This window comes from Bombina bombina, chromosome 1, assembly GCF_027579735.1.
Source record: "Bombina bombina isolate aBomBom1 chromosome 1, aBomBom1.pri, whole genome shotgun sequence".
Lineage (NCBI taxonomy): Eukaryota > Metazoa > Chordata > Amphibia > Anura > Bombinatoridae > Bombina > Bombina bombina.
Genome location: NC_069499.1, coordinates 68,713,305 through 68,737,049, shown reverse-complemented (window position 1 = coordinate 68,737,049; position 23,745 = coordinate 68,713,305). Strand labels below are relative to the sequence as shown.

The window sequence follows — 23,745 nt, the reverse complement described above, 5'->3', positions numbered from 1 at the left end:
GGAAGATGATTTTAGCAGACAGTAACTAAAATCGATTGCTGTTTCCACATAGGACTGTTGAGATGAAGTAACTTCAGTTGGGGGAAACAGTTGGCAGACTTTTCTGCTTAAGGTATGACTAGCCATATTTCTAACAAGACTGTGTAATGCTGGAAGGCTGTCATTTCCCCTCATGGGGACCGGTAAGCCATTTTCTTAGTCTCAAACAGAATAAAGGGCTTAATATGGGCTATAAAACTGGTAGACACTTTTATGGGCTAAATCGATTGCTTTATTTGGACATTTTATACATGTTTGCTGATAATTCACACTTATAATCTTGGGGAACGTTTTTTAACGTCAGGCACTATGTTAGACACCTTTTCCAGTCAGGGAGGGCCTTCCCAGTTGTAGGCTGAGCCTCATTTTCGCGCCATTACTGTGCAGTTGTTTTTGAGAGCAAGACATGCAGATGCATGTGTGAGGACCTGAAAGTAGTTGGAAAAGTTTCTAGAAGGCGTCATTTGGTATCGTATTCCCCTCTGGGCTTGGTTAGGTCACAGCAAAGGCTGTAGCTGGGACTGTATAGGGGTTAAATTTGTAAACGGCTCCGGTTCCGTTATTTTAAGGGTTAAAGCTCTGAAAATTGGTGTGCAATACTTTTAATGCTTTAAGACACTGTGGTGTAATTTTGGTAAATTTTGAACAATTCCTTCATATTTTTTCACATATTCAGTAATAAAGTGTGTTCTGTTTAAAATTTAAAGAGACAGTAACGGTTTTGATTTAAAACCGTTTTTATGCTTTATTGACAAGTTTAAGCCTGTTTAACATGTCTGTGCCTTCGGATAAGCTATGTTCTATATGTATGAAAGCCAATGTGTCTCCCCATTCAAAATTGTGTGATAATTGTGCCATAGCGTCCAAACAAAGTAAGGACAGTACTGCCACAGATAATGAAATTGCCCAAGATGATTCCTCAGATGAGGGGAGTAGACATGATACTACATCATCTCCTACTGTGTCTACACCAGTTTTGCCCACGCAGGAGGCCCCTAGTACTTCTAGCGCGCCAATGCTTATTACCATGCAACAATTGACGGCTGTAATGGATAACTCCATAGCAAATATTTTATCCAAAATGCCTGCATATCAGAGAAAGCGCGATTGCTCTGTTTTAAACACTGAAGAGCAGGAGGGCGCTGATGATAATTGTTCTGTCATACCCTCACACCAATCTGAAGTGGCCATGAGGGAGGTTTTGTCAGATGGGGAAATTTCAGATTCAGGAAAAATTTCTCAACAAGCTGAACCTGATGTTGTGACATTTAAATTTAAATCAGAACATCTCCGCGCACTGCTTAAGGAGGTGTTATCTACTCTGGGTGATTGTGACAACTTGGTCATTCCAGAGAAATTATGCAAGATGGACAAGTTTCTAGAGGTTCCGGTGCACCCCGACGCTTTTCCTATACCCAAGCGGGTGGCGGACATAGTTAATAAGGAGTGGGAGAAGCCCGGCATACCTTTTGTTTCCCCCCCCCCCCCCCCTATATTTAAGAAATTATTTCCTATGGTCGACCCCAGAAAGGACTTATGGCAGACAGTCCCTAAGGTCGAGGGGGCAGTTTCTACTCTAAACAAGCGCACTACTATTCCTATCGAGGATAGTTGTGCTTTCAAAGATCCTATGGATAAAAAATTGGAAGGTTTGCTTAAAAAGATTTTTGTACAGCAAGGTTACCTTCTACAACCCATTTCGTGCATTGTTCCTGTCACTACAGCAGCGTGGTTCTGGTTCGAGGAACTAGAAAAGTCGCTCAGTAGAGAGACTCCATATGAGGAGGTTATGGACAGAGTTCACGCACTTAAGTTGGCTAACTCTTTTATTTTAGATGCCGCTTTGCAATTAGCTAGATTAGCGGCGAAAAATTCAGGGTTTGCAATTGTGGCGCGCAGAGCGCTTTGGCTAAAGTCTTGGTCAGCGGATGTATCATCCAAGACAAAATTGCTTAACATCCCTTTCAATGGTAAAACTCTCTTTGGGCCAGAATTGAAATAGATTATCTCAGACATCACTGGGGGAAAGGGCCACGCCCTCCCACAAGATAGGCCTTTCAAGGCCAAGAATAAGTCTAATTTTCGTTCCTTTCGCAATTTTAGGAACGGACCGGCCTCTAATTCTGCATCCTCTAAGCAAGAGAGTAATGCCTCACAGCCCAAACCAGCCTGGAAACCTATGCAAGGCTGGAACAAGGGTAAGCAGGCCAAGAAGCCTGCTGCTGCTAACAAAACAGCATGAAGGAGTAGCCCCCGATCCGGGACCGGATCTAGTAGGGGGCAGACTCTCTCTTTGCTCAGGCTTGGGCAAGAGATGTTCAGGATCCCTGGGCACTAGAAATAGTTTCTCAGGGTTATCTTCTGGAATTCAGGGAACTACCCCCAAGGGGAAGGTTCCACATGTCTCACTTATCCTCAAACCAAATAAAGAGACAGGCGTTCTTACATTGTGTAGAAGACCTGTTAAAGATGGGAGTGATACACCCTGTTCCAATAAAGGAACAAGGAATGGGATTTTATTCAAATCTGTTCGTAGTTCCCAAAAAAGAGGGAACCTTCAGACCAATTTTGGATTTGAAGATCCTAAACAAATTTCTCAGGGTACCATCGTTCAAGATGGAGACCATTCGAATGATTCTACCCACTATCCAGGAAGGTCAATTTATGACTACCGTGGATCTAAAGGATGCGTACCTACATATTCCTATCCACAAAGAACATCATCAGTTCCTAAGGTTCGCCTTTCTGGACAAACATTACCAGTTTGTGGCCCTCCCATTCGGGTTAGCCACTGCTCCAAGGATTTTCACAAAGGTACTCGGGTCCCTTCTAGCGGTTCTAAGACCGAGGGGCATTGCAGTAGTACCATACTTGGACGACATTCTAATACAAGCGTCGTCCCTTTCAAATGCAAAGGCTCATACAGACATCGTTCTGGCCTTTCTCAGATCTCACGGATGGAAGGTGAACATAGAAAAAAGTTCTCTGTCTCCGTCAACAAGAGTTCCCTTCTTGGGAACAATAATAGATTCCTTAGAAATGAGGATTTTTCTGACAGATGTCAGAAAGTCAAAACTTCTAAGCGCTTGTCAAGTTCTTCACTCTGTTCCACGTCCTTCCATAGCTCAGTGCATGGAAGTAGTAGGGTTGATGGTTGCAGCAATGGACATAGTTCCTTTTGCACGAATTCATCTAAGACCATTACAACTGTGCATGCTCAAACAGTGGAATGGGGACTATACAGACTTGTCTCCAGTGATTCATGTAGATCAGAAGACCAGAGATTCACTCCGTTGGTGGCTGACCCTGGACCATCTATCCCAGGGAATGAGCTTCCGCAGACCAGAGTGGGTCATTGTCACGACCGACGCCAGTCTAGTGGGCTGGGGCGCGGTCTGGGAATCCCTGAAAGCTCAGGGACTATGGTCTCGGGAAGAGTCTTTTCTCCCGATAAACATTCTGGAACTAAGAGCGATATTCAATGCTCTCAGGGCTTGGCCTCAGCTTGCAAAGGCCAGATTCATAAGATTCCAATCAGACAACATGACGACCGTTGCGTATATCAATCATTAGGGGGGAACAAGGAGTTCCCTGGCGATGAAAGAAGTGACCAAAATAATACAATGGGCGGAGAATCACTCCTGCCATCTATCTGCGATCCACATCCCAGGTGTGGAAAACTGGGAAGCGGATTATCTGAGTCGTCAGACATTCCATCCGGGGGAGTGGGAACTCCACCCGGAGATCTTTGCCCAGTTGACTCAATTATGGGGCATTCCAGACATGGATCTGATGGCGTCTCGTCAGAACTTCAAGGTTCCTTGCTACGGGTCCAGATCCAGGGATCCCAAGGTGACTCTAGTAGATGCACTAGTAGCACCTTGGACCTTCAACCTAGCTTATGTGTTTCCACCGTTTCCCCTCATTCCCAGGCTGGTAGCCAGGATCAAACAGGAGAGGGCCTCGGTGATCTTGATAGCTCCTGCGTGGCCACGTTCTTGTTCAGGGTCCATTCGAACATCCAAATCTGGTCTCCCTCCAGCTGACGGCTTGGAGATTGAACGCTTGATTCTATCAAAGCGTGGGTTTTCAGATTCTGTGATAGATACTCTGGTTCAGGCCAGAAAACCGGTAACTAGAAAGATTTACCATAAAATATGGAAAAGATATATCTGTTGGTGTGAATCCAAGGGATTCCCATGGAATAAGATAAAAATTCCTAAGATTCTTTCCTTTCTGCAAGAAGGTTTGGAGAAAGGATTATCTGCGAGTTCTCTAAAGGGACAGATTTCTGCTTTATCTGTCTTACTACACAAACGACTGGCAGCTGTGCCAGATGTTCAAGCATTTGTTCAGGCTCTGGTTAGGATCAAGCCTGTTTACAGACCTTTGACTCCTCCCTGGAGTCTAAATCTAGTTCTTTCAGTTCTTCAAGGGGTTCCGTTTGAACCTCTACATTCCATAGATATTGTTATTATCTTGGAAAGTTTTGTTTTTGGTTGCTATTTCTTCTGCTAGAAGAGTTTCAGAGTTATCTGCTCTGAAATGTTCTCCGCCCTATCTGGTGTTCCATGCAGATAAGGTGGTTTTGCGTACTAAGCCTGGTTTTCTTCCAAAGGTTGTTTCTAACAAAAATATTAACCAGGAGATAGTTGTACCTTCTTTGTGTCCGAATCCAGTTTCAAAGAAGGAAAGTTTGTTACACAATTTGGACGTAGTCCGTGCTCTAAAATTCTATTTAGAGGCTACAAAAGATTTCAGACAAACATCTTCTCTGTTTGTTGTCTATTCTGGTAAAAGGAGAGGTCAAAAAGCGACTTCTACCTCTCTTTCCTTTTGGCTTAAAAGCATCATCCGATTAGCTTATGAGACTGCCGGACGGCAGCCTCCTGAAAAGAATCACAGCTCACTCCACTAGGGCTGTGGCTTCCACATGGGCCTTCAAGAACGAGGCTTCTGTTGATCAGATATGTAAGGCAGCGACTTGGTCTTCACTGCACACTTTTGCCAAATTTTACATATTTGATACTTTTGCTTCTTCGGAGGCTATTTTTGGGAGAAAGGTTTTGCAAGCCGTGGTGCCTTCCGTTTAGGTAACCTGATTTGCTCCCTCCCTTCATCCGTGTCCTAAAGCTTTGGTATTGGTTCCCACAAGTAAGGATGACGCAGTGGACCGGACACACCAATGTTGGAGAAAACAGAATTTATGCTTACCTGATAAATTACTTTCTCCAACGGTGTGTCCGGTCCACGGCCCGCCCTGGTTTTTTAATCAGGTCTGATGAATTATTTTCTCTAACTACAGTCACCACGGTACCATATGGTTTCTCCTATATTTTTCCTCCTGTCCGTCGGTCGAATGACTGGGGTGGGCGGAGCCTAGGAGGGACTATATGGCCAGCTTTGCTGGGACTCTTTGCCATTTCCTGTTGGGGAAGAGATATTCCCACAAGTAAGGATGACGCCGTGGACCGGACACACCGTTGGAGAAAGTAATTTATCAGGTAAGCATAAATTCTGTTTTTTAAATGAAGTGTCACCCCTCTGTAAGTAAACCCAAGATGTAAATAGTTGGGCTGTAATAACCCACCTCCATTGAAAATCTCCAATGTACCAAGCGGGGCAAGTGGTTATCATTTGCCATAGTGATTACCTACATCCTATATATGTACATTGACAGATAAAAATAGCATAGGGAGTAAAGAATAATAATTTTAATAAAGAAATCTTTTCACAGATTTTAAGTTTAAAAGCCTTTTATTTGATGCCTATTGTAAAGCTTGATGAGCTATTTAGCAGGGTGTTTTTTTTTCCATAATTAAAATAACTGTGTTAAGCCAGGACTGGCTGCAGATTTGAGGTCAGATTTTTTGAGCAAGAAAGAACTCTCTTGAGTTATTATCTACAAGAACTTAACCATTGTGACTTAATAGTATTTTAACAGCTGCTTGTACAGAATATCTATCCCTCAGATTTCTCTGGTTCTTTGATTTCTTTGAAACATATATCTAGTACACAAGATCTGAAGCATAATAGCAACAGACACTAATACATATGCAAATGTTTCAATGAATATCTTTACACTTTCCAATGTAATTTTTAGTTTTAAAATAGTTTTTGACACGGAACAGAAGTAATATAATATTTTAGGAAAGAGATTGTTCTAAAATACTATGATGATGATGATTACTATAAACAGTTTTCATTCCAGTACATAATTCCCACGCAAAATATGGGAATCTCATTACAAAACCAGTACCCCAATTAATAATCTTTATTAATTTGCACAAGAATTCCGAAGGACTAGAACAGGAACTGATACTGGGTTGGTAGATGCCCTTGAACCTATTACAGCATTTGCTGATAGGACATTGTGAGCAAATTAAAATTCCCTATAAAAGTGTGTTAAAATTGAAACTACAAAGCAAAGTATGTTGCACAGCTCTGCAGAATTGATTCTCTTCAACAAGTCGCAGTGCCATATTTGTAGCCAAGCCTTTTAAAAGTCTGGCAAGAAAATTATTCTGCATGGTCAAATCTGTTTATTTTTGTTATGTTTTTTTAATGTAAAGCTGTAATGTCCTGTGTTTAGAGCAAATAAAAAAATAAACATCATCCCTTTAAACTATAAAGCGGTTGCGTTTTTTAACGATACATCAAGTTGACAAACTTCATCTAAACTATAGTTTCTTGGTGTGATTATTTTTTTTTTATTATAGATGACTATTTTAATGCTTTACGTTTTTTAGTACCCTATGTATACTGACACCTCTGCTCTGAACAGTCCTGTTGCAATGGAGACAGATGGACCCTTACTTGAAGATGTACAGATGTTAAAAAAGACAGTGAAAGAAGAGGCTTCTCAGGTAATTTTCAGAATTGTACTTCTATTATCTAATTTTCTTCATTTATTTCATGTAAGGGGCAAGAGTCCATGAGCTAGTGACATATGGGATAAACATTTCTACCAATAGGGGGCAAAGTTTCCCAAACCTCAACATGCCTATAAATACACCTCCCACCACACACATACCTCAGTTTTACAAACTTTGCCTCCCTGTGGAGGTGGTGAAACAAGAGGTGCTTGATTTTCTTCTGTGAAAGGCGCTTCTAAGCACTTTGAAGCCCAATTCCTCTAAATACAGTGTTTGTCAGAAGGATGTGAAGGGAGTATTGCCTATTGATTTAGTGGTTTCACTCATGGGAAATCCTTTCAAAGGCTCTCTGTAATTGGTTGCAGGGATTAATTCCCTGCCTCCCTTTTCAGATCGTTATACTCCTATACCATTACCTCTGCTGATATTTTTAAGTACTGGTTTGGCTGTCTGCTATATGTGGATGGGTGTCTTCAGGTAAATATGTATCATTTTTTTAAGACACTCTCAGCTATGTTTGGTGCTTTATGTTATAAAGTTTTAAATACAGGTAGCCCTCAGTTTACGCCGGGGTTAGGTTCCAGAAGGAATGGTTGTAAATCAAAACCGTTGTAAAGTGAAACCCAGTTTATAATGTAAGTCAATGGGAAGTGAGGGAGATAGGTTCCAGGCCCCTCTCAAAATTGTCATAAGTAACTCCTAATACATTATTTTTAAAGCTTTGAAATGAAGACTTAAAATGCTAAACAGCATTATAAACCTAATAAAATAACCACACAACACAGAATATATAATTAAACTAAGTTAAATGAACAGACACATTTGCTAAACAGCATTATAAACCTAATAAAATAATCACACAACACAGATTTCACTTGCATTTTTCTGCAAACAGTTCTTTCTATGCATTCCAATCTGGACTGATTTATAGACAGGAAGATCTTGTTCCTTTGAAATCTGTTCGATAGCTCAGGTCTGGTTAAACTGATTAATTTCAGCTTGCTTGGCTTTGCTGCAACACAAGCGGACAGCTCCACCTACTGGCTATTTTAATAAATGCACTGCTTCTCAATGCTTTTCAATAGCAGTCACATGACTGGAAAAAAAGGTTGTTATTCTGAAACGGTGTAAATTGAACCGTTGTAAAACGAGGGCCACCTGTATATGTATTTGCTTATATTTGCCAAGAGTCAGGTCTTTGTATATTTCCCTTTTCTGCAGTTTCAGTATGGCATTTATGTTTGGGAAGATTTTTTTTTTCTTACCTGGGGTTCCAATTCTTTTCAATTTGATTTTTTTTTCCAAATTTTCACGGGCAAACGAGGCTTGCAGTGACGCAAAATGCCGTATTTTATGGCGTCTTTTTTGGCGTGGAATTGCACCTAAGGTGACGTTAGTTTCGTCATTTGTGGACGTGAGTTGTTTTGGCGCGAAGTTGCGCTTCTTATGACGCGAGTTGCGTCATTTCCTGATGTTTGTTTCTCCTACATTGGTGTGTCCGGTCCACGGCTTCATCCTTACTTGTGGGAATATTCTGTTCCCCAACAAGAAATGGCAAAGAGAGCACGGCAAAGAGAGCACAGCAAAAGCTGTCCATATAGCTCCCCTTCTGGCTCCGCCCCCCAGTCATTCTCTTTGCCGCTCTGAACAAGTAGCATCTCCACGGGGATGGTAAAGAGTATGTGGTGTTAGTTGTAGTTTTTTATTTTCTTCTATCAAGAGTTTGTTATTTTAAAATAGTGCCGGTTAGTACTATTTACTCTAAAACAGAAAGTGATGAAGAGTTCTGTTTAAAGAGGAGTATGATTTTAGCAGCAGTAACTAAAATCCATTGCTGTTCCCACGCAGGACTGTTGAGCCCAGAGAACTTCAGTTGGGGGGAACAGTTTGCAGACTTTTCTGCTCAAGGTATGACTAGTCTCTTTTCTAACAAGACATAGTAATGCTAGAAGACTGTCATTTCCCTTAGGGGATCGGTAAGCCATTTTCTTAGACTCATAACAGAATGAAGGCTTATAAATGGGCTATATAATGGTTGACACTATTGTGGGCTAATCGATTGATTTATATAATATTTATATGTCTTTTGGAGTGTTTTGGAACTGGGAAACACTTTTGGGAACGTTTTTATTACGCCTGGCAGTTGTTTAGACACCTAATCTAGTCAGGAAGGCCCCTTCACTCTGGTATGCAGAGGGAGGAGGCCTCATTTTCACGCCTTAGTTGCCCAGTTACTTCTGGAAGCAGTGCATGCAGCTTCATGTGAGAGGATCCTGTGGCCATAAAAACGATTCTAGAAGGCTTATTTCTGTGGTGAATAACCCCCAAGGAAAGGTAAAGCCGCAGCAAAGGCTGTGGCAGGGACTGTAGTGGGTTTAAACTGGTACCATTTTGGTAGCCCTCCTTTGCACAGATTCAAGTTTGTTAATATCCTTCTGAAGATATGGCCTCCAGAACTGCACACAATACTCAAGATGAGGCCTAACTAATGATCTATAAAGTGGCATAAGAACCTTACTATTTCTGCTGCAAATACCTCTACCAATACATCCAAGCATTCTGCTAGCCTTACTCGCTGCATTACTACATTGTTTACTAAGTTTTAAATCATCTGAAATAATAATTCCCAAGTCCTGTTCCTCGTCTGTAACAGTCAGTAAAGTGTCATTGAGTCTGTAATTAACATTTTGGATTTTTCTTCCCTAAATGCATTATTTTACACTTTGCTGTGTTAAACTTTAGACCCCAGTCATTTGTCCAATCCTCCAATTGTTGTATATCACTTCTCATTTTGTCTACCCCCCCTGGAACATCCACTCTGTTGCAAATTTTTGTATCATCTGCAAAGAGATATACTTTCCCCTGTAGCCCTTTGCTGATATCGCAGATAAATATGTTAAACAAAACAGGCCCCAGAACTGACCCCTGAGGAACACCACTAGTAACAGCCCCCTCTGCTGAATGAACTCCATTTACTAAGACACTTTGTTTTCTGTCCTTAAGCCATTCTGGATAAACATTCTGGAACTGAGAGCGATATTCAATGCGCTCCAGGCTTGGCCTCAACTAGCGAAGGCCAGATTCATAAGATTTCAGTCGGACAACATGACGACTGTAGCGTACATCAATCATCAGGGGGGAACAAAGAGTTCCTTGGCGATGAGAGAGGTATCCAAGATCATCAAATGGGCGGAGGATCACTCCTGCCATCTATCTGCAATTCACATCCCAGGAGTAGACAACTGGGAGGCGGATTATTTGAGTCGTCAGACTTTCCATCCGGGGGAGTGGGAACTCCACCCCGGAGGTCTTTGCCCAGTTAACTCAACTATGGGGCACTCCAGACATGGATCTGATGGCGTCTCGTCAGAACTTCAAGGTTCCTCGCTACGGGTCCAGATCCAGGGATCCCAAGGCGACACTAGTGGATGTATTGGTGGCGCCTTGGTCGTTCAACCTAGCTTATGTTTTTCCACCGTTTCCTCTCCTTCCCAGGCTTGTAGCCAGGATCAAACAGGAGAAGGCCTCAGTGATTCTGATAGCTCCTGCGTGGCTACGCAGGACTTGGTATGCAGACCTGGTGAATATGTCATCGGCTCCAGCATGGAAGCTACCTTTGAGACAGGATCTTCCAGAACAAGGTCCATTCGAACATCCAAATCTAGTCTCTCTGCAACTGACTGCTTGGAAATTGAACGCTTTATTTTATCTAAGCATGGGTTTTCAGATTCAGTTATAGATACTCTGGTCCAAGCCAGAAAACCTGTGACTAGGAAAATTTACCATAAGATATGGAAAAAATATATCTGTTGGTGCGAATCCAAGGGATTCTCTTGGAGTAAAATTAAAATTCCTAGGATACTCTCCTTTCTCCAAGAGGGTTTGGATAAAGGGTTGTCAGCGAGTTCTCTAAAAGGACAGATATCTGCTCTGTCTGTTTTGTTGCACAAACGTCTGGCAGCAGTGCCAGATGTACAGGCATTTGTACAGGCCTTAGTCAGAATCAAGCCTGTCTACAGACCCATGACTCCTCCATGGAGTCTAAACTTAGTTCTTTCAGTTCTTCAAGGGGTTCCGTTTGAACCTTTACATTCCATAGATATTAAGTTATTATCTTGGAAAGTTCTGTTTTTGGTTGCTATTTCTTCTGCTAGAAGAGTTTCTGAATTGTCTGCTTTGCAGTGTTCTTCACCCTACCTGATATTCCATACAGATAAGGTTGTTTTGCGTACCAAACCTGGTTTTCTTCCTAAAGTGGTTTCCAACAGGAATATTAACCAGGAAATAGTTGTTCCCTCTCTGTGTCCGAATCCAGTTTCAAAGAAGGAACGTTTGTTACACAATTTAGATGTGGTCCGTGCTTTAAAATTCTATTTAGAAGCAACAAAGGATTTCAGACAGACTTCATCTTTGTTTGTCGTTTATTCTGGTAAGAGGAGAGGGCAGAAAGCTACTGCTACCTCTCTTTTTTTTTTTTGGCTGAAAAGCATCATCCGATTGGCTTATGAGACTGCCGGACGGCAGCCTCCTGAACGAATTACAGCTCACTCTACTAGAGCTGTGGCTTCCACATGGGCCTTCAAGAACGAGGCTTCTGTTGATCAGATCTGTAAGGCAGCGACTTGGTCTTCTCTGCATACTTTTGCCAAATTTTACAAATTCGATACTTATGCTTCTGCGGAGGCTATTTTTGGGAGAAAGGTTTTGCAAGCCGTGGTGCCTTCCGTTTAGGTAACCTGACTTGTTCCCTCCCTTCATCCGTGTCCTAAAGCTTTGGTATTGGTTCCCACAAGTAAGGATGAAGCCGTGGACCGGACACACCAATGTAGGAGAAAACAGAATTTATGCCTACCTGATAAATTTCTTTCTCCTACGGTGTGTCCGGTCCACGGCCCGCCCTGGCTTTTTAGTCAGGTTTCAAATTTTTTATTTCTGTACACTACAGTCACCACGGCACCCTATAGTTTCTCCTTTTTCTCCTAACCGTCGGTCGAATGACTGGGGGGCGGAGCCAGAGGGGGAGCTATATGGACAGCTTTTGCTGTGCTCTCTTTGCCATTTCCTGTTGGGGAAGAGAATATTCCCACAAGTAAGCAAGTAAGGATGAAGCCGTGGACCGGACACACTGTAGGAGAAAGAAATTTATCAGGTAAGCATAAATTCTGTTTTTGGTGCCAAAAATGTTCAACTTCCTTTTTGCGTCATGCGTCATACTTGCCGCCAAAAAGCTTTTTGTATATTACCGCTCTTTCTTTAATGCTTCTGGTTCTCCATATTATTAAAAGCTATGATGCTTATTTTTTTGCATATTACTTTTTTGTTTATTAGCATAAACATTTTTTCCCATTCCTGAAACTGCTATATGAGGAAATAGGATATTTTGTTTAAATGTTGTTGTTTTTTCTTTTTACATTTTGCAAGATGTCTGTCTGATCCTGCCTCTGACAGTTCTACCAAAGCTAAGTGTGTCTGTTGTAATCTAACTGATGCTATTTCTTCAGCCCAATTATGTGGCACCTGTCATAAGCTTTTGCATGCTGATAATGTTTCTATTAGTACTAATACATAGTCTGTTGTTCCTTCAACGTCTAAAGTACCCGATATTCCTGCAGATGTAAAGAATTATATTGCTTCAACTATAGATAAGGCTATGTCTGCTATTCCGCCTTCAAATAAACGTAAAAGGTCTTTTTAAAACTTCTCATAATTCTGATGATGTTTGTATTGTCCGACAGCATACTGAAATATCTTCTGCTGATGAGGATTCTTCTGGTTCAGAAGATCCTTATTCAGATTCTGAAATTGACAAATCTTCCTATCTGTTTAAGATCGATTATTTTGGTTCTTTATTAAAGGAAGTTCTAGTTACTTTGGGTATTGAAGAGTCTAGTCCTCTGGATAACAAAGCCAGTAAATGTTGAAATACTGTTTTTAAACCTCCTAAGGTTGCACCTGAGGTTTGTCCTGTTCCAGATGCTGTTTCTGATATGATTACTAAAGAATGGTCTAAGCCTGCTTCTTCTTTTAAACCATTTTCTAGGTTTAAGAAGTTGTATCCTTTACCTGTGGCTATGTTTTGGGAAAAAGTCCCTAAGGTTGATGAGGCTATTTCCACTCTTGCCAAACATACTAATATCCCTGTGGAAGATAGTATTTCTTTAAAGGATCCTTTAGATAGGAAGATTGAATGTTATCTTAGAAGAGCATATTTGCATTCTGGCTATATTTATAGACCTGCTATTTCTATGGCTGATGTGGCTGCTGCTTTAACTTTTTGGTTGGACAGTTTAGCTGGCAGGTAGAAGATCGTGATTTGTCCAGCATTATTCTCCTATTTCAACATTCTAATCATTTCATTTGTGATGCAATATTTGACATTATTAAAATTGATGTTAAATCTATGTCTTTAGCTATTTTAGCCAGAAGGGCTTTAGGCTTAAATCTTGGAATGCTGACATGGTGTCTAAATCTAGATTACTATCTCTATCTTTTCAGGGTAAGAATTTATTTGGTTCTCAATTGGATTCGATTATTTCCACTATTACTGGGGGGAAGGGAGTAGTTTTACATCAAGATAAAAAGTCTAAGGGTAAATTTAAGGCTCCTAATCGGTTTTGTTCCTCAGAATAAGGAACAAAAGTCTACTCCTTTCCCTAAGGCCTCTGGTTCCAATTGGAAACCATCTTCAAATTGGAATAAAACCAAGCCTTATAAAAAAAAAAAAACAAATCCAGCCCCCAAGACTGCATGAAGGTGCGGCCCTCAATCCAGTTCAGCTGGTGGGGGCAGATTGAAATTGTTCCAGGAAATTTGGTCAGGTCCCGTTCAGAATCAGTGGATTCAGAATATTGTGTCTCAAGGGTATCGAATAGGTTTCAGAATGAGACCTCCCAAGGGAAGATTCTTTCTTTCTCATGTTCCAACAAATCCTGTGAAGGCTCAGGCTTTTCTGAAATGTGTTTCAAATCTAGAGCTTTCTACATGAACAGGGATCTGAAACTTTTAAATCATTTTGTAAGAGTCCCAACTTTCAAGAGGGTGACTATAAGGACTACTCTGCCTTTTGTTCAGCAAGGGCATTTTATGTCCTCAATAGACTTACAGGATGCTTATCTTCATATTCCAATTCATCCAGACCACTATCGGTTTCTGAGATTCTCTTTTCTAGACAAGCATTTTACACCTCACTTCTTGGCTAGGATGGGCTTGTCCAATGGAGGCAATTTGAACAAGAAGCTGAGGTAAGCACAGTGGACACAGATGCTAAGACCTTTATAGCCCACCGACTGTTAGTATAAACATGTCACATGCTTCACATAGTCTGGGGACATATGTTTATACAACATATTTTAGCAGTTTATAGCACTATTGGTCACTTCTAAAAAAAAAAAAAAAAAAGTTATTGTTGCTTTAAATTTAACGAGGTTGGCTTAGTGCGCTCAGTTGCTTTTGAGCGTTGCAGTGTGTTTTTCTTTACCTGCGCTAAAATTTTGCTTGGTGCCTTCAGGTTTTTAGATTTAGCACTCACCGGTAGCACTAGCAGACCTTTTTCTGTGTTATAATTCTTTCATGTTCCTATGCTGCTGTAACTTTCTCAGTATGTAGGAAAGTTCTCAGGACCGGTGGAGGTAGTAAGACACTGTGATGATCAGAGCTTGACTTCATATTTAGTTACAAATTGAACCCTTTATTTACAGTTATTTCCTATGTAAGCCTTTATACTGTTTTACAAAAAAATGTCAGCACTTATTTGTACAGTACCTTATGCTTATTGTTACTGTTTACCTTTTGACTGTTAATCAGTTTTAGAAAGTGCCTTTTATTACCTTTGGTTAACCATTTGTGTGCTTTATACTTTTTTCTTCTGTTTATCCCTGATACTTAAGCTATTTCCTATCTGGTACTATGGAGCAATCTAGTGCAGCTCAGGTCTCTGTTACATCAGCTGATCATTTAGAAGGGAGATCTTCTGTTAAGGATTATATTCACTCTGTTATTAGTGAGGTTTTAACTTATTTGCTTCCAACTGTGAAGCGCAAAGTTTGCAAGGATTTTGGCCTTTAGCTCATCAGGTACTTCCCTTAGGAGCGGCCACTCTAAGTTAGCTATTAATTATAGGGGTGTCTCTGACTCTGAGTACTCTTATTCTGAGGATAGTGTCTCTGAGTCTCAGGACCCTTCTGATTTGACAGAGAATGTGTCGTTTAATTTCAGGCTTGAGCATATTCATGCCTTATTGAGGGATGTTTTATTAGCTTTAGAGGTAGAGGATTGTCCTGTTAAAGTCAAGGAAACTCGTGTGCAGAGGATTGTTCAATTTATTTAATGTAGCTCCTATGCAGCCTTCATCTTTTTCTGTGCTTGATTCCATTTCTGAAGTTATTTCTAAGGAATGGTAGAAGCCAGGTATTCCTTTTGTTTAATCTACCACATTTAAATCTGTTTCCTCTCCCTTCTGACAATACAGAGATTTGGGAAACTGTTCCTAAGGTAGATGCAACTATTTCCACTTTGGCTAGTCATACCACTATTCCTTTGGGAGGACAGTTCCTCTTTTAAGGATTTTTTAGATAGAAAACTTGAAGGTTTTCATAGGCGATCCTTTACAGCTCGCAGGTTTTATGTTTAGATATGAAGTCAGTGTAGCTTATGTCGCCCCCACCACTGCTGTTTGGTGTGATAATCTCTCAGAACTTGTTTCTAGCTAAACCACTCTCGCTGAGATTCAGGGAGATTCAGGATTGTATTAATCTCCTAAAACTAGCAAATTTCTTTGTCATGCAGCAGTGGAAATTTTTTTGCATTAATGCTAAGAATGCTACATTAGCCGTTTTAGCTAAGCTAACTTTGAGGCTTTAAGTCTTGGTCTACTCATTTGGTTTCTAAGTGCTGACTGCTTTCTCTCCCTATGTTTGGGCCTGGACTGGATACTATTTTATCCACAGTCACTGGGGGTAAGGTAGCTTTTCTACCACAGGATAAAAAAATCTAAGGATAAGCTTAGATCTGCAGGTTTTTTAATATTTCAGCAATATAAGGCTCAGAAAGATTCCTCCTGTACCCAGAGCTCTGGCTACTCCAAATCCTCCTGTAAATCTAACTCTTCTTCGTTCAAAAACAAGCAGTCAAATAAGTCTTCCCCAGCCCCCATACCAGACCCATCTCTTGTGGGGGCAGATGAGTCTCTTTCGGGAGGCTTGGGGGAAAGATTTGTTCAGGATCCCTGGGTATTGCAAATCATTTCCCAGGGGGTATCAAATAAGCTTTATTCAAGGCTTCCTCAGAGAAGATTTTCTGACTCGAGAGCCTTTAAAGGCCTAAGCTTATTCAAATCTCTTTATAGTGCCAAAAAAAGGGTACTTTTCCAACGGTTTTGGATTTCAAAATTTTGATAAAATTCCTGAAACTTCCAGCTTTCAAAATGGAAACAATTTGCACTTTACTTAAGTGCAGGAGGGTCCATTTATGTCTACCATACTTTTTTAATTATCCCTATCCACAGGGATCATGTCAAGTTCCTGAGCTTTGCTTTCCTGGACAAGAATTATCAGTTTGTGGCCCTCCATTTTTGTCTGGCTACAGCTCACAGAGTGTTGAGCTCTGTTGTCTGGTTCAAGCCTGGGGAATTCTTTAGTTCTTTATTTGGACAACATTCTGGTTCAGGCTCCCTCTAATCATCTGGCTGTGTCTCACATTCAGATGGTTCTTCAGTTGCTTCAAAGTCACGGTTAGAAAATAAATATTCCAAAAAGCTAATTAACTCTGCAGACCCATGTGTCTTACCCTGTGTTCGATTCCATGACCATGCATATGTCTCTGATAGATCAGTGCAGACTGAACCTAGAACAGGCCTGTGCCCTTCTGTAGCTGTATCCTCTTTCTTCTGTTGCTCATTGCATGGTGGCTGCCTCAGATGCAGTTCAATTTGTCAGATTTAATCTTCGCCCCATCAATTGAAGATGCTGCATCAAGGATCAGTCTCAGTGGATTCTATTAGATCACTAGACAAGGCAATCCTTGATTCAGGGAGCTTCCTTTCTTTGACCAGTGTGGATTTTAATTTCCACAGATGCCAACCTGTTTGGTTAATATGCAGTCTGGGGGTCTCTATGAGTAATTACCAATAAATATTTTAGTCATGGCATTGGCATATGTCAATCATCAGAAAGGAACTCGCAGTTCCTTTGTCATGAGGGATGTGCCTGCATCGTCATTTTGGCAGAGTACTGTCCTGGAAGGACTTCCACCATCCATATTTCAGGTGTGAACAATTGGGAGGCAGACTTTCTCAGTTGCCGGTCTCTTCACCCTTGTGAGTGGCTGTATTCCAGTGTCTTAGTTTTCCCAGCAAAGAAAGTATGTTTCATACAGTTTCGGCTTAAAAAGGCTTAACAGATATAAAAGGATACCTAAGTTTTATGATGACGTCAGTCAAGAACAAATTAGTTCATGACCACCCATTTATGGTTTACTTATTGTATATTACCATCCAAGCAGATAATTTCAGGTTCTTTAGATCAGCAATTGAATTTGTTTATTACCAGTTGATTATTTCATGCTAAAGGCTTTGTCTGTAGTGGGCACAGCCTCCACTTTTGATCTGCTGGGTTTCTGTTGGTAATCAATCTGTAGTGCTATTAAATTGGGACTTGGGACTGTGCTTGTCAGTTTTTCTGGGTTTGGAACCAGAATCCAACCTCAAGATCTGTCTTTGAGAGCATGAATACCATAATTAGGACCTATTATTTTATTTTTATTTTTTAAAGGGAGAACCCAACTTCCAGATATTGTTGCTTTCCTATTTCATTAGGTTTTTTGCATTTTGGAAAATCCATATATGCCACCTACTAGACCACTTCTTGGTATGTAGCAGGGCACATAACCCTTGCAAAGGGATTAAATATAGTGCATTGCTGCTCTGGAACTGACTTTAAAGTGAAAGTAAATCCTAGCATTTTACAAACGCTAGGATTTACTATTGAAACAAATAAAAGGCACTTCCATTCATGAAGTATAAGATACTTCATGTAGAAAGCTCCTTTATTTGATTTAATCGATCGCTGCTCTTAGCTCCTACAGCAGCCCACGGCTAAAATAAATTTTGGCTAAGAGGTGACGTTTTCACCTCTTAGCCAATAGCCATGCAGTAAATCTGGCTTGGTGCCCATGGGAGCCGGATTTGCCACACGGCTATTGGCTAAGAGGTAAAAACGTCACCTCTTAGCCAAATAATTATTTAGCCATGCGCTGCTGTAGGAGCTAAGAGCGGCGATCGGTTGAATCAAATAAAGGAGCTTTCTACATGAAGTATCTTAAAGTGCCCTTTATTTGTTTCAATAGTCAATCCTAGCGTTTGTAAAATGCTAGGATTTACTTTCACTTTAAAGTCAGTTCCAGAGCAGCAATGCACTATGTTTAATCCCTTTGCAAGGGTTATATGCAACATTTGATAATAGAAGTAAATTGGAAAGTCTCTTAAAACTGCATGCTTTATCTGAATCATGAAAGTTTAAAGGGATAGTATAGTCAAAATTAAACTTTCATGATTCAGATAGATCATAACATTTTAAGCAACTTTCTAATTTACTCCTATTAGCAATTTTTTTTTGTTCTTGGTATCTTTATTTGAATGTAAGCTTAGAAGCCGGACCATTTTTGGTTTAGCACCTGGGTAGTGCTTGACGATTGGTGTCAAAATGTAGCATCCAATCAGCAAGCGCTACCCAGGTGCTGAACCAAAAATGGGCCGGCTACTAAGCTTACTTTCCAGCTTTTTAAAATAAAGATACCAAGAGAACGAAGACAAATTGATAATAGGAGCAAATTACAAAGTTGCTTAAAATTGCATGCTCTATCTGAATCATGATTTTTTTTTTTTGACTAGACTATTCCTTTAATTTTGACTTTAGTGTCCCTTTAAATATTTTAAGAATATTTAGTATACCAGACAGATGACAACTCAAGGTTTGATATGAATGCTGTGTCATGTGGCTTCTGTGATCCATATGGTCAAAGGCGTAAGATGGAGAATATGTCCTTTTCAGCTTCACTTCTTTCTACAATATCAAAGAGATTAGAGTCTTTCTCGAAGAAAAAAAATAAAAAAATAAAAAATTTCTAGGAAGCCTCAGATAAACTACATTGGTGGTTTCAGGTTGCAGATCATTCCAGAGGTCTTCCCTTGTCAGAATCTAATTGGATTTTGCTTTATACAGATTTGAATGGGGAGCTTTTTCTCAAAAACACTTTGCCCAGGTGACACGGAGTGAGGAAATTCAGTATTTACCTTATTTGATTTACTCAAGACCAGAGACCTTTTTTAGGCACTTGTCCACTTTGCAGATTTTCTGGAGTGATCAGTCAGAATCCTGACAGACAAGAGGACAGCCAGATCCTACATTATCTATTTGTGTCGGCACAAAGGCATGTTTAGAATATCTGCCATTTATCTTCATAGTGTCCAAAATGCCAAGACAGACAATCTCAGGCTCGTACAAGTGTTGTCAATGGAATGGCAGCTGATCAGGAAGTTGTTTCAATTGATCACCTACAAATAGGGTCTGCCAGTATTGGATCTCCTGGTTTCCAGTTGCAGTCATAAGTCAGTTGTTCTTCAGCTGGTTTCCAGCACCTCAGGCTCATAGAGTGGCTACCCTGTCACAAAATTGGATCTTCAATCTTTTTTTTTTTCTCCAACAACAGCTTATTCCCCTTTGGGAGTTAGGAACCAATATATTAAAATTGATTATATTTGTTTCTTTATAGTTTCTTTCTAATGACACGGTGAGTCCACAGATCATCTCTAATTACTATTGGGATTATCACTCCTGCCCAGCAGGAGACGGCAAAGAGCACCACAGCAAAGCTGTTAAATATCACTTCCCTTCCCTCCAACCCCAGTCATTCTCTTTGCCTACGTTAAGAGCAAGGAGGTGGTAAAGTTTAGGTGTTTGGAAAAAGATTCTTCAAGCAAGAGTTTATTTTTCAGCAGTGCAAGTTTGTTCTGCTCTGTGCTGGGGTGTAGCCTTAGCCCATGTCAGTCTCTTCAGTAGAGCAGTGGTGGCTTTTAATCAATGGGAACTTGTGGGGTACAATCCTCACTGTGCCTCCCATGTATTTAATGCTGCCCTAACGTTGCAAGCCTGAGTTAGATTACTCAGTCTTTGTTTTTCTTCCACAGGTCCATGTGAGGGATCATGCCTCTCAAACCTAGTGAGCTGCCTGGCATATTTCTGGATGTAAGTGCTGACGTTTTTTTTTCTGGGACATAGGCAAGAAAACTATGGCACTTTATTATCATTTGAGCACGAGACATTCTCCTAAAGAGTTGGGGATAATGTTAAAATGGCAGTAATTGCAGGCACTGGGGACAAGGAGTTTTTTGGCTCAATGTGTGGTGTGTGTTTCACTTTCCGGCGGCTTTACTTTAGAGTACATTTTGCCAACTGGGAGGTTAATTTTGATATGCCCACGATGGGCGGGGCTAGCTGAGGCGGCAAGTTTCTGTTGCACGCCTTTTCCCCTTCACTTCCTGTGTTCCGGAGGGGAGACAGCGTCACTGCAGCCTTGTAAGCAGTGATACGGTTTCCGGACTGCATTTACTGGGATACAATTTGAGTCCGGGCTTCTTCTAAGCAGGATATACACTCAGGTGTCAGCACGGAAGGTAGGCACCTCAGCTAAGCTGTAGAGGTTATTAAATGAAAAGAGGACCAGTGGTACTACTTATACATATTATTTACCCCTATATTCCCAAAAATAGAACTGGACAATGTCCTTGTATTGTAATATATTGGCGGGATTGAAAGGGTGCTATGTAGTAATACAATTAACAGTAAAAAACCAAGAGGCTGAGAGGCCAACACTTGGAAAAAAGAACTACATATGTAGCACACACTGGGTTAATGCATTGTAAGTTAACTAATATTTATTTGACAAAAACTAGACCGCGGAGAGAGGGGGATAACTGAACTCAAAAAATGACCAGTTGCTGCTCAGTGTTTTAAAACATAACTTTTATTAGTGAAATTAACCACATAAAAAATAAACACACAAAAGGATAAGAAAATGCATGTTTCAAACACTCTCAGGAGCCTAATGGTAATCGAATAACCCCAATATTATGGGGTTGGATATTAAGCTGATATGGAATGTGAGTAAGTGGGGTACCACAGTGGCGTCACTAGGGGGGTGCGGGCCGCACCCGGGTGACACCCTCCAGGGGGTGACACCAAAAAAAAAAATTTTTTTTTTTTTTTTACATTTTATTGAAATTCAAAGAAATACAATGTTGAGATGCATAGAATGTTTTTATTAGAGGGGCTGGCATTTGTGAACATTGGTGGGACTGGGGAAGTTGTAGACACACAATTTTTTTGCCCCTTGAGCCAGTGCTGCAATTTCAACAAATAGTTTTCCCGGCTGCTTTTGCTTGTTTGTACTTTTCTTCTCCCCTGCCCAATTTCTCTATGAATGTTGTGGGCATGCCGTGGGGCTTGCAAAGTTGCGCTGCTAGCCAAAACCTGCCTTCCTATCTGTGCTCACTGCTCAGTGACATGTGGAGCAGTGGAGTCACTCACTTCTGTGCTTTCTCTCTAAACGGGAACTGGGAAATCGTGAGGGGGATGCCTGGCACCTGACCGCATGACTGTCTGACACTGTCCCTAAAGTGAAGGAGCCACGTATGATGCCCACCAGACCTTTACGGTTACGGTACACTAAGTGCACACTGAAGAGGTAGGAGGGGAGAGCGGGGGTCTGGGGGTGGGCAGAGTGCTGAGGTGCTTGGCCATAAGAAGCGGAGTCAGAGAGCAGAATTTTCATAGTTTGCGCGCCTAAACCTTTTCTTCAGTGATTTATTTTAGAGTGCTCTGTTTATCTTTCATTTGATGCTCTGCTGAGCCAGGGAGCAGCTCTAGGCATGAGCTTTATAATTAATGCAGTGCAGTTTACATATTTTGTATGTGTGTGTGTCTGAGTTTTTGTGTGTGTCTGTGTTTTTGTGTGTGTGTTTTTGTGTGTGTGTCTGAGTGCATTTCCGAGTGTTTGTGTGTGCATCTGAGTATGTTTTTAAGTGTGTCTGAGTGTTTGTATGTGTGTGTGCCTGTGTTTTTGTGTGTGTCTGCTTTCAGGGGGGGGGGGTGACACCATAACTTAGCGCACCGGGTGACACCAACCCTAGTGACGCCACTGGGGTACCAGACAGTGAAACTACGTCTAAATACATTCAAATAAGTATGCCCAGAGGTTAAATTGTATCCAAAAGATATAAATAACAACACTGTATCCTAGGCTAAAATGCTGAATATCTGTGATAAATTCCTGCTGGTGGGGAATAAGAGTGTGAAAAAAGTTAGATGAAACTAATAGGCTACTAGCGACGATTGATTGAGTGTGTGGAATAAATTTCCTGTATAACACATAGAATGATAACTCAATCACCGCTTTTAAGGGACCCTAAACTTGTAAAAGTCAGGACTGTTGTAGTCAGGTTCCTGATGTAGGGGTTAATCATTTTGGATGCATGTATGTGGTTGGTATACTCGATGTCCCATTGAATAATTAAAAGGGGAATCTAAGAAGTAATGCCTATGCATACATCAAATAATATATCCCTTAATTGGGTAGGTAACCAGCTATTGACATGTGCAGTTCAATGATTTAGACATTAATACTGGTTTCACCCGTAATTGGTGCTTATCATACGATTGCACAGTTCCCTTGGATAGCTGAGAGTTAAAGGGACATTAAACACTAAATACATGCTAGATAGAATGATGCATTCAAAGAAAAGATTAGTCCATGACTAACATGTAGATGTATTTTTTAAAATTTCATTAGTTGTTTAAAAAGTGACAAAATAAGTGTGAAGTTTTAGTGTCTATAAAACACTGGGAGCTGCCATGTTGTAACTTGTGTTACCTTCTCTGCTGTGGCCAATTAGGGACAGTTATACATAGGTCATTAGAGTTGTGCAGCCAATGGTTGTGCTGGATTTAACAGTGTGCTGCACTTCCATTTCTAACAGGAACTGAAAAGCTCACAATTTCAGAATGGAATTACAGGCAAAGAGGACAAAATAAATAATGAAAGTATATTGCAGAGTTGTTTTATTATATACAATTTATCATTTTATATTACCATCTCAAAGTGTTTAATGTCCCTTTAATTGTCCTTGTGCCAACGATGCGTGATATGTAAATATTTGGTTCGGCTCCAGATAATATTTAAAATGATTCCTGGTAATTTATAGAACTATTAATACTGATGTAAATATCACTATTTAATTCAATATGCGAGTTATCTGAAAATATCTTGGTGCTTAGTTGAACCGTAAATTTATACAAATTGTCGGTATAGTTATATCGAAGTACTATTGAGTTTATCCATATAACAAACTCATATGCAGATATCCCTGAACAGTTTATAGTGCTAGCATGTATATATTCCTAGTTGATACACTACTGAGATATAATCCTAGATCGAATAGCACTAACTGTGAATATACTTATATTATTGGCCAGTCTATCCATTCGGTCTGTAAAGATAAATATAATGCAAATGTTAAATTCTATTGCGGTAATTATAATTAGTTATCCTGCAAACGTAGTGGATGGATGCAGTGAGAGAAAATATCTATTACAAGCTCTCGGTCAGACCCATATGATATCCTATGAGTCAGATGGTTTGTGGGTTTAGCAGTAGTAGCAAGAGGAATATAACTAAACCGGATGGTAGCTATCGATAAACCCCACTCACAGAGCAGTATTCACTAAAGTATAATACAGCTAACATAAGTGATATGTTAATCCTAACATTACCAACAATCAAA

The 23,745-nt window shown here is 40.5% G+C and overlaps 1 protein-coding gene across 3 annotated transcripts in view; it reads left to right on the top strand.

Moving 5' to 3' along the window:
- The window catches only part of PPP2R5C (protein phosphatase 2 regulatory subunit B'gamma), a 488,552-nt gene that overhangs the window by 446,705 nt on the left and 18,102 nt on the right, over positions 1–23,745 (top strand). For 2 of the 3 annotated variants that reach the window (XM_053697445.1, XM_053697446.1), the window contains one exon: positions 6,789–6,905. In XM_053697445.1, the coding sequence (XP_053553420.1) occupies positions 6,789–6,905 (117 nt within the window). The remainder of the gene's footprint in view (positions 1–6,788; positions 6,906–23,745) is intronic. The other variant, XM_053697447.1, reaches the window with a different exon arrangement.